This window comes from Glycine soja, chromosome 18 (genome assembly GCF_004193775.1).
Source record: "Glycine soja cultivar W05 chromosome 18, ASM419377v2, whole genome shotgun sequence".
Taxonomy (NCBI): Eukaryota; Viridiplantae; Streptophyta; class Magnoliopsida; order Fabales; family Fabaceae; genus Glycine; species Glycine soja.
Genome location: NC_041019.1, coordinates 1,167,672 through 1,178,827, shown reverse-complemented (window position 1 = coordinate 1,178,827; position 11,156 = coordinate 1,167,672). Strand labels below are relative to the sequence as shown.

At 32.1% G+C, this 11,156-nt stretch overlaps 2 protein-coding genes across 4 annotated transcripts; both read right to left on the bottom strand.

The window, feature by feature from the left end:
• Positions 1 to 2,747: 2,747 nt before the first annotated feature.
• On the bottom strand, positions 2,748 to 3,739 carry LOC114396113 (EPIDERMAL PATTERNING FACTOR-like protein 1). Its single transcript, XM_028358009.1, has 2 exons — positions 3,133 to 3,739; positions 2,748 to 3,043 (listed from the first exon to the last, which is right to left on the bottom strand). Exons 1-2 carry the CDS (start codon positions 3,271 to 3,273, stop codon positions 2,801 to 2,803), a joined length of 384 nt encoding a protein of 127 aa, XP_028213810.1. The 5' UTR covers positions 3,274 to 3,739; the 3' UTR covers positions 2,748 to 2,800.
• Positions 3,740 to 5,654: 1,915 nt separating this feature from the next.
• Positions 5,655 to 10,770, bottom strand: LOC114395597. 3 transcript variants are annotated; one of them, XM_028357421.1, is made up of 14 exons: positions 10,479 to 10,770; positions 10,333 to 10,405; positions 9,714 to 9,856; positions 9,266 to 9,367; positions 8,989 to 9,060; positions 8,800 to 8,891; positions 8,624 to 8,705; positions 8,420 to 8,512; positions 8,160 to 8,224; positions 7,487 to 7,499; positions 7,323 to 7,403; positions 6,392 to 6,500; positions 6,097 to 6,299; positions 5,655 to 5,941 (listed from the first exon to the last, which is right to left on the bottom strand). In XM_028357421.1, the coding sequence occupies exons 1-13, from the start codon at positions 10,668 to 10,670 to the stop codon at positions 6,199 to 6,201; spliced, it is 1,218 nt and encodes a 405-aa protein (XP_028213222.1). In that variant the 5' UTR covers positions 10,671 to 10,770; the 3' UTR covers positions 5,655 to 5,941; positions 6,097 to 6,198. The 3 variants fall into 3 exon arrangements, with proteins under 3 accessions (XP_028213222.1, XP_028213224.1, XP_028213223.1); XM_028357423.1 differs by having other exon boundaries at positions 9,266 to 9,362; positions 10,177 to 10,405; positions 10,479 to 10,544; XM_028357422.1 differs by lacking the exon at positions 10,479 to 10,770 and having other exon boundaries at positions 9,266 to 9,362.
• Positions 10,771 to 11,156: the final 386 nt, after the last annotated feature.

Here is an 11,156-nt window from a genome sequence, read left to right as displayed (position 1 = left end):
AAAATAAAATTAGTTAAACAACATTTCCTTTCCAGACCTTCTTCTCTCCCTCGCACACCCTATTTCATAGTAACAACACATTTCCCTCTGTTTCATCAAACTCTCTCATTTCTTTCACTTCCTTTATTACCCTTTGATCTCTTGCTCTAGCATTAGGATTTTTTCATTCTCTAAACTTCAATGTAGTATGTTTACACTCTTAATTACTTTTCTTCCTTGTTTTTATTTTTGTCCACTCACGCAACATTGTTAATGTCTCTCATTTTATATATGTAACAACTTGTGGCTAGATCTTATATTTGTCCAAGTTGTAGCGAAGCCCTTTGTAAAGTTGTCCAAATTAAAGGAATGATATCAATTAAACATTTTATCCACTTCAATTGCTTTACTATTTTACAATTTTTTTCCTTTGTATGGGTTTTTAATGATTCTAGTGTTCTGCTTTAACTTTTTGGAATTTGTTTAACATTTTTGAGAAGTACTTTTTGGTACACAAAATAATATTTTAGAAAGTACTTCCATAACACAATTTTATTTTTTAATAAAAAATAAAATTGTGTTCAAAAATAATTTTTAAATGTTATGTAAACTAGGTCTACATGGGCTCGATCTCCTAAGCAATTGAGTTTTATAGATAGAAAAAGGTAGTTGAAAGAAAAAATTTCACTAAAAATTGTCAGTTATTTCCTTGGTGAATATTAGTGATTAACAAAACTGATGGATTCTTTACATAAATGTCATGTAACAAAAAATGTAGTTTTGATCTATGCAGATTGAAGTTAAAAATATATTTGTTTCAAGTCTTCCACAATTATTCTTTGAAATGTATCTATAGTGATTTTACTCGAAAAATATTACCTCCAACCAAATGATACTTGTAACATATTAAGAAAACATAATTATATGCTATTTTCATACAAAGGAAAATTATACTTTTATTCCCATTGAACTTTTGTTCCAACACATTTCAAATTTCTATAAATACAAATAAACGTTAGCAATGTTGTGTTATAAACCTTGTGTTTTTTTTTCTTTTAAATTCCCAAGTTTATTTGTTTGTTTTGGACTTTTAAGATATTTTTCTCAAAGGACAAACTTGCTAAACTCATACTAACATTAATTGATCAAAGTGATAGAGATTTTATGTGTCAAGTGATTTAAAGTTTTAAAACTGACGTGTGAAACAAATCATGGGAGGAGATAAATACTCATATTATATGTACTTATGATTCTCGACAAAAATTAATCATTATTTTTAGTAATAAATATTTCATACCAATATTATATTAAGTAAAAAAAACTACTAAACTCATAAAGTGACCATTTATATTTTATATAATAATATTTTTAAAAAAATAAGGATGACAATGATGATTAAGTTTAAGACCTCATTGTACTACTCAACCCATGTTATTACATCAATCTTAATGGGTATACAGTTCAATAACAACTGAGTTTTAATATAAATATATTAATTAAATAAAAAACATTATGATAATGAGTAGTAATAATAATGAAGGTTGATTAAGTAAGTCTAAATTGAATATTTTTTTACTCGTAACATTTATTACATGTTAACTTATTCGAATTTATAATTTATACGATATTTATATGTTGTCATGATGATATATTTGGAACAATGTATACATTAATTTTGTTTAACTAAATATGAATAGTTCTTTGTTTGAAAAAAAAACTATAATATTCACATTTATAGATTAATTTATTATACTCAGTCCAAAATGACAAAGAAGTTGATCTTTTCAAATAAATTTTAAGATCTTTCGAAGAAGAAAAGGTATTGGAATTTTTTTGCTTTCTTAAAATGGGTGGGTGTATCAATTATCTAACTCGAATTCATGGAGACTTTAACGTGACTGTTAGAAAAAGGATGTACCCTTTTATTTTCTTTTTACTTATTTTATTAAAACCTTAAAAAAAATTAAATACAATGTTTACTAAAGATGGGCCTAGTGGCCCAGCAGTACTCTTGTCAGTCAGAATTGAAAATCAATTATTGTTGGGTGAAAGTTTTTTGCAGCTATAGGTACTGGTGGGCCTTGATAATTCTTTAACGCGGACCCGAAAGATAAGCTTAGGGTCATTACGAAACAATTTAACTACGGACCTACAAGAAAAAGAGTTATCAGGAAAATAAAATGGAATAAGGGAAACATTTCCGATGAACAACATTGAATTGTCACAATATAAAAAAATTGACGTAGGATATTCTTATAATACTTGCACAAATTAACCTACTTTTCATCAATCAATCTGGCCGTTGGTCCTGGACACCAAAGTTAGCTTTAGCCTCTATTGACCAGAAGGAGCATTAAGTATGAAAATTATCACAGAAGAGAGAAAGAAAACTTTCACAAAATTTAGACACAAACATAAAGTGAGATTTCAGGTCCTTAACAAATTCTGTACAAGTGTATCAAACTCCAATCCACACAATCAATGCTGACGAAAATGACTCATCTGGTGCAACCCAAGCAATCCCATTGACCCTTAAAGAACAACATCCGAAATAATTTAAGGGTAAAACTTAGATTATTTTTTTTCCTTTCTATTCTTTAATCAGAATTAAAGTTTTACTTCTTTGATAATCGTAATATTTATTATAAAATAATATTACTTTATCTAATTCTAATTAGAGAATAGTACAAACAACATCTAAAAAACAATATCTAAGTTATTCCCATAATTTAAACCAAAAAAAAGGAAAAGAAGAGGGGCAATTTCCATTTTACAACTCAAGGTGAGGGGATTCATAATCTCCAAGAGAATGTTACAATTTCTAAGGGTTGAAAAAGTGGTCACCACAATGGCATTTCCAACTCAATGGCTTGTAATTGGAGTACCTGTTACCTTGGAGAAAGAAAACTTCCATTGCAGCAGTTGGGGCAAGACCTGGGTGAACTCGTTCATGGCTAGGCGAGGCTGGAACTTGCACTGCCATGCATGGATGACACCGGTTGCACTTGTTGTGGCAAGTAGGAGGCATTGAACCTAATCTGTTTTTCTCCTCACATAAAGGGTCCTTCACATAACATAATACCCAACTTAGTCATTTTCAAACAACACACACACAACAACAACAACAAAATTATGGCTTTAATTAAAGCCTACCGGTGGAGGAATTGCATGTTGTGGCTGGTTGAAACAAGAAACTGGGCACAGAAGATGGTGGAGTAGAAATGTAATGAGAATAGTAATAAGCAAGATTGGGGTGGTGGAGTTCTGAATTGAATTGAATGAAGCCATGATCATGAATAATGCGTATCATGTCATTTCTTGGTGTCATTACCAATCTTCACCCACACACACTATATTAATATTAAATGTTAACTAAGTATTGAGATACTAATACTACAACACAACCCAGAGAGGGGAAAAATAAAATGGTTTTAAGAACTTATTTTCAGCGTTTTGAGTGATGAATGCTTTTAAGTCTTAGAGGGTGTGTGTGTGTGTTGGCAGTATAGTGCCATGTGGAAACAGGACAGTGAGAGAGGGTGCAGAGTGTGACAGAAAAAGTGAAAGGAACAGTTCAATAGAGGTAAACAAAATGGGAGAATCCACATCAGTATCAAGGACCCCTTGGCCAGTGTTCTATTAGTAGTTGGAGACTGATTATAAAGTGGCAGGGTTGAAAGTGAAAGCATTTTTTGTGTGTCTGAGTGGGTAAAATTTAAAAACACACAATGACAGGTGGTAGTTAAAATTGGCATTTATTAGCCTATCTAATTTTCGTCACAGTTTTTGGAGTATCATTCATCATGGGATTGAGTATTGACTGTCTTTGACTACTTAACTATTTACATTTCACAATTAGGAGGCTTTCCACCGGATTATGGCTACTCATGCAAGCAAAGGGGTGCTATCTGCTAACGAAAAAGAGAGAGTGGCGTTAACATGGTGTAGAAAATGAATCCACTTAACCTAAAAGACAAAAAATAACTCAACTTTGTTCATAAACAGAGTCGTGTGAAAGAAGATATTGACTAAGTAAGAGCTTACAATGATGTATTAGTTTGCCCTCATAAATGTTACTCGTACATATTGAAGTTTCATGTGCGATATTTAATATTTATGAAGGGTGAATACGGGTGGTGGGGCTTGATAAAATTTTGGATCCTAATCAAGAATAATCAAGTTGTGCTTCTCTGAAATCTATAACAAATACTATTCATTTCGGTCTTTACTTTTTACTAGATCATCAGCATTTTATATCATAAAGATTTTAAACCCTGGCACGATATTCGATTCTCATGGATTAAAGAAACTGTTCTAAGAAAATATATCATAAAGATTTAGACAAAATTAGCTTAAGGGTACATATAAATATTTTGTTTTTCAGTTTCCTTTTTCAGCTTTCGAGATTCCTTGCTGTGATTCCACAGCTTGCAATTAGCCAAAGCTGTCAATGGATCATTGACATCGCATTGAGAAGCAGAGAGGGATAGTGACAGTGAGTGACCAGACGTGTAGATACCATTTTACGCAGAGAGGATAAAAAAAAAATTATGCTAAAACTGTAAAATATTTCCACTTTTTTGCACAGGATAGTGTCTTTCTTCTTAATTCTTACAGTCACCAAATGAACGCTGAGGATCATAAAAAACAAGCAAAATAATATTTTGTTTCCTAGAATTTTCCTGAGATTTCCTATCGGGGATTCAGTTATTTGTAAATGGCAGACAAAAAATGTGGAGCAAAAGATAAGGACAATCATGCTGCCTCTAGTATGTCCCTTCTGACTCTTAAGTCAAGGAAACATGTTAGTTGTATATTTAAGGAAATGTGATAAATCAGAAATTAAATAGGTATAAATTAAAATGATTTGATAAATAAAAATATTAACACAAAATCATGTATGTAAATCAGAATGAGCCCATTGTACAACCCAAAAGTGAAAGTACTAAGATTCACATTCTCAACACCAGCAACTCATAAATTAAAATGATTTGATAAATAAAAATATTAATACAAAATCATGTATGTAAATCAGAATGAGCCCATTGTACAACCCAAAATTGAAAGTACTGAGATTCACATTCTCAACACCAGCAACTCCGAATTCAAGAGTGATTATAGATAGACAGCAATGTGAATAATAGCATCACAGTCAGAATAACGTTAAATACTTTAAATTTAATTACGATTTGTTTGCTTCACTTTCCAGCCAGGCAGCCACGCATACTTTAATTTCCTCACGTAATACAGGTACGAACAGATGCAGAAAAGAGGTGTCATACAAATGGCTTTATCCTTAGCTTTGAGTTAGCCAAACGTATTCTGTACTAAATTTTCGATTTCTTCTGTGCGTGTAAAGTCACAGTTCAATGCATTTGGAATGCGAACGGAGAAACAAACCTGCTGTAACCAGCGCGTATGTAAGAATTAAAACCATATTTTTGTCAAAAAAAAAGAATTAAAACCATATTTATACCATCTTTAAATATGGTCTTTCATTTAAAAATATATATGGTCTTTCAAAGATTGACCTCATTGTTTTTAATGCAACTTTTTATTATTACATGGCATTAATTTAGTTCTTGTAAACAGTATTTTAAATCAATTACTATTATATTAAATAATTTATGTCTTAGAAATTAAATAATTTTTGAAACAGTTTGAAGGCTGGGAACGGAGAAACAAACATGCTGTCAACGTTCAGCCCAAAGCTACAATATAGTTGCTTTTTTGTTTTGTCCCTTGGAATGTATGAATGTCCATTTTGGAAGCTCCTAATGGTAATCCAAACACACACTATAGTTTACATCATCGGTGGCAAGTGATAAAATCAGAATGAGTTATAGAAATATCCGTTCAGCTTTACTTGGTGTGTCAAAATTAAATTACTTTTTTGAAAGGGAGCTTGGGACTCTCATGTGTCGCGCACATGCGTTGCACTATAGCACGGGCCTGGCACACCCTACAAAAAATAAGAAGAAAAAAATGTGAGTCGAAATTACATATTAAGATTTTAAAAAAAAAAATAAGTTTGGTTACTTATCTTCAAGAGCGAGAGCATAAAAATGTTTGAAAAATATAATCGATATAACATAATAAACTTTTTTTTACGTTTACCTTTTTGTAAGTCCTTTAATGAGTGCGTCATTCAACATTTCAACTCCAACTCGTCATGTTATACTGGAGGAATTACCTCAGAAACACAGTTAAAAGTTATATTCACGAAATATCTGACTTCAACTTTAATCTATACAATTCCTCATCTTGAATCACGGTTGGAATACTCCATGTTCCAAGAGGGTGCTCTGATACCTTTCCACCTAAAAAAATTCAATTGCCAATAAATAATGGTAGCACACGATTATGGTATAATTATACTGCTAGAATGACTTGACTGACTCCAACAAATTACCTTCTTTAGTGGCTTCTGCACATCTTTTCTGGTAGCTCAGAGAGAGATGTGGATCAAGTGATTTCAGTAAACTTGCATACTTGTCTTCAGCCTCACCAATGCACTTCGCCTGGAATTCAGAATTGGACATAATAATATCTTAAAGATAATTAAACAAGCATATGTTATATAGAAACTATGGTTACACCAATTGTAAGAATAAACAAACTCACCCATACAGACAAATAAACAATACTGATTGTGTAAAAAGATGAAGGCATCACATTATCAAAATTAGATTGATGAAAGTTTTTTCTTCTCTCAAGATACAAGGTGAGAAATGCCAATGACTTCTAAGGCTCTAACAAGAATAATTCCACTATTCATTCTGCACATGCATTGTCAACGAGGTTTGAGTCCAAACTCCATGTTGTGACTTGAGGTTATGCATGACACTAAGAAGCAAAATGTTACTTTAATTTAGGTAATTTAGTTCAACAATCCCATAAGAAAAGATGAAAGCTAAGAATGTGAAATGCTGAATCATACTGTAACTATTTGACTGTAGAATGTAGATCAGCAAATTTCAAGAAAAATGTTAGTAGTAAACTTTATGGCACTCTTTCAACACAGGTCTCAGGCTGGTCCCCACTAAATAATATGGGCCCACTCTCTCTTAGTAGGACTAGAATGGGCTTTCATCTAGCAATAGTGTACGTTAAAAAAAAAGTGTCAAAGAGTGTGTTCCTAACATGTTTCTGATTTTAATAATAGGTGGATATTGATCTCCCCCATCGCCACTGTATACAACATGGAGGTGGTTCAATTAATACATTTGAATTGTTACCAGGAAGTTATCAGCTAACCAACAAATTTCAACAAAGCATATTAATATTCTATCAGAAAATATATAAATTAGCAGCACCATTTGTAAACAGTTTGACATACTCACCAGCATAGCAGGGGCAGCTGAAGGTCCATATATTCGGATAAACATGCGCAAAATATTGAAATTGTTCTCTAAAACATCATCCTGAACAAAGGCCTTCAATCAAATTAAGATTTGGAAAACAGTATAACAGATGGTGGTTACAAAATTTGGATTATCAAAGTCACCTCATAATCATACCTGCAAAATTATCGGAACAGAAAGATTATGTTGAATAACATTATAAAATTGAAAAAACTAGAATAAGAATGAAATCTATACATGCATATGTAATTACAGAAATGAAACTTGAACAACAGCAAAGAAGCTACAAAAAAAAAAAAAAAGAGTTTGGTCTTATCTGAAAATGGTGATGGGGAACAACTTTCAAAAGTTACAGTAAAAAAAAAACAATTATGTCTGATAACTACAAACAGAAAATTGTGATGATGTCAATATATATTTTTGTCTTAGAACGATTTTTTGGTACAGATTGGATTTATATTTTTATTGTTGTCAGTTTGGTAAAGATATTTATTACTGCTATTGTAGAAAGGATACATTGCAGAAGGAAATACAAAAGCAATTATTATAATACAATCATTTTTTTTTTACAAATATAATGTGGGCATTTATTTGTATCTATATGCATTCATTATATGTGTGTGTGTGTGTGTGTGTGTGTATTGTCAATGAATTTACTGAATACCTATAAGCTATGAATCCTTAAAATAGTATAAAAGAAAAATAAAGGGCACCATATTAGGAGCAACAACAAAATTCTGCTCAAGTATTAAATATGAATGCATGTACAGAATGTTATGGTATCCAGCACCAACTGAAACAAAAGATAGTACTTACAGATCATCAGAAACTTCCACTAGGAACTCCGAAATTGAGAGAAATTCCATATGCAACTCCTCCACCTTTCAAACAGATTCAGAAGAACACAATTATCCTAAAGTCATACATATAGCTAACAATATTTATGAAATTTTATGTAGAAATTTATGTTGCCATCAGTGCCTAACTCAGAAACCATGCGTGTGCACACATGCATGCATCAAGAGTTAGATGAATAATGCAGTATCCACTAAGCATTGTTTGCTAATCAGTTGTACCTTAGTCCCTTGAAGTTGATAGAGAAGAAGATTCAGCACTCGATAATCAAAAGACTTTAAATGAATAGCCTTCATCACATCTTCAACAAGAATCTGAGTATCAAATAATTTATTAAATTACAAACAAGAAACTTTAAAAAGGATTTGGATAAATGTATACCCATTCTCTGAAGAGAATGAAAAGTGCACATGAATTATGTATACCTCCTCTTTGTTTGTTAGTGCAGAACAGAGCTTTCTTTCAAGAGCCCAGTACTCTTCTCCAAGTCTAAGTTCTTCTCTTATCCTTATTTCATCAAGCAAAAAGAAGATTCAACCAAATTAAAATCAACCTTAACTATTCCTCTGGAAATGTAAGGTATAGAAGGCAGAATACACACCTTTCTGTCAAAAGGCCTTTGTGTTCAAGAATAGAAACAAGTGGTCTAACTGGCTCATTTGAGAAGCAAGAAACCAATACTTTAGTTTCTCTCTACATGTAAAATTAAATTATGAGAAAAATTAAAAGTTGGTACTTAAACATGAACATTGAAACTGCCACTGAATAATTATCAAATGCAATCAATCACCTCATCTTTTTCTCCAAATACACAATTTCCATTGCATGGTGTTTGCAGCAATTTCTCATTCATTTTATCTAGCTGCATCATAACAGCTACAGGTTCTCAGCACAAATAGTAGCTTTTGCAGATTCCATACTTACTATTGGAATAAATCACTAATTCTCAAAGTAACACTAAGAAATATGAACAATTTCTTTGTCAAAACATATGCTTCCTAGGAGAGAAAAAAATAGCCCACTTTGCCAAGATGATATCAGTTTAATAACATCAATCTAGCATATACCTGATAAATATAACTCTCTGTGAATGAAAGAATAGGTAAGTATTTGAAGATTGATTGTGGCTTGCTTACATCCAATCCGTGAAACATAAAATAAGATCTGCACTGAAAAAGGAAAGTTCAAATTAACATCAGAATCACAAAGCAAGTTTTGATAGCAAGGCATATTCATTAAATAGTATCAAGTCTTCCACTAAATTACTATAGTAAATTGTTTGTAGTGTAAAAAGCTGCAATGCAGACCTGATAAATGCCACTTTATTCATCTGTTAATCAATATGGTAATTGATGGCATAAAGCTGGAATTATTGAGATACCAATAGAGTTTATGTGTTCCAAGATTGTTACACTGCCAATTGATATGCAACTACTTGCACATTTTCCAAATTAGTCAAGCATTATAACAGAATGCCAAGATCACGGCAAAAATGTTATTTTAATATACACTTACAAAATCCTCAAGTGTAGAATTTGCCATTTGCATGGAATCCAGCCCGACCATGGCAGCGTTTTCATTACATCTTTGCAACAAACTGTATTCTTTCATCTGATTGCAACTAAGCAAAGAATTTCCAACAAGACTTTGTTGAAAACCTAAGTGAAAGAAAAAATAAAAAAAATGTCACAAAATTAGAATGAAAACGTGAAACAAAACATACGAAGGAAAAACATGAAAAGTATTATATGAATATCAGTACACATTGTTTGTGGTAATGCAGCAGTGGAAGGCATTTAATGCCAGCCCCAATAATAGATAGTTAGTATCAGTTATCCAAGAGTATTATGGAATACATATATGTGAAGCAAATGAAAGTACATATGCTTCACAGTTAGTTACGAAATCTATTGTATAAAACCAATTTCAGCTAGTGTTCTTTCCATTTCAGAGAAAGAAAAGTACTATTAATACATACAATTCTCTCAGCTCAGCAAAACAAAGCTGGGCAATGCCACCAATAGTTGCATCTATTCTTTGAACAGGAGCCAAATAAAGAGCGATTGTCGAGACAGAATATTCGATTCGGTAAATGACATGTGAATATGAATGCGATAGAATAGCAGTGCAGTACCACCAGAATTTTGTTGTTTAGAGGTGGTGAAAAGGTGGTGTTGATACGCGTCTTCGAGGAATGCAGATGAGAGCTGCAAAAGCGAAAGGGAAATGAAATGAAAATGCAAATGCAAATGCAAATTCAAATGAGGAAGTGGAACTGACAGTGGGAATAAAGTGGGAGAGCAAGGAGCACTTGTGGTTGATGGAAAGGTCTCCGCAGGGTTCGATCAAGAAAAGAATGAAATTAGCGAGGAAGCGGTTAGAGTGTTGATCGGAGTTTGAAACGCCCCGTGAATGTGATTCCATGAATTCAAGCATGCTCTGTACTTTCTCGAGTTTCCGTAATTCTTCCATGGCCGAGAACAAAAAACCTTCTCTCACCCAACTCTGCCTCAACAGAAAAACTCTTTAATTGGGCCTGGCCCCCTTCACATGCATGATGAACTAACTACAAAAAGTTCAGAAGACCCATCTTATTTATACTTCCCATTTTTCTCTTTGCACAGACAGCTCTTTATTTTAATTTTGTTTTTTTACAAAATATTTTTTGAGGGAAACTAACTTTCATTGTGTACAATAATAATGCAAGAGAAATGTTATTACACTTTTTTTTTTTTAATTCAACGGAAAAAAACCAAATGGAAACTACTCATAAATCACTCTGGGATAAAAAACACCAAAGCATTAGTAAAGAATAAGTGTTTGTGAAGAGAAATGTTATTACACTTTTTTTAACACTTCTTTGTGTCAATTAACTACCCAACAAACATTATTTTATCCGTCATGTATTTCAATCGAAATCCAAAATAAAAAACACTTTTTAATTTGTAGTTTTTTTGT

Coding starts and splice junctions, on each gene's coding strand:
- LOC114396113 (XM_028358009.1), bottom strand. CDS start 3,273: ATGATCATGGCTTCATTCAATTCAATTCAGAACTCCACCACCCCAATC. Junction 3,044..3,132: donor AACATGCAATTCCTCCACCG/GTAGGCTTTAAT, acceptor TGTTATGTGAAG/GACCCTTTATGTGAGGAGAA.
- LOC114395597 (XM_028357421.1), bottom strand. CDS start 10,670: ATGGAAGAATTACGGAAACTCGAGAAAGTACAGAGCATGCTTGAATTC. Junction 10,406..10,478: donor TCTCCCACTTTATTCCCACT/GTCAGTTCCACT, acceptor TCGCTTTTGCAG/CTCTCATCTGCATTCCTCGA. Junction 6,501..7,322: donor CAGCTGCCCCTGCTATGCTG/GTGAGTATGTCA, acceptor TCTGAATTCCAG/GCGAAGTGCATTGGTGAGGC.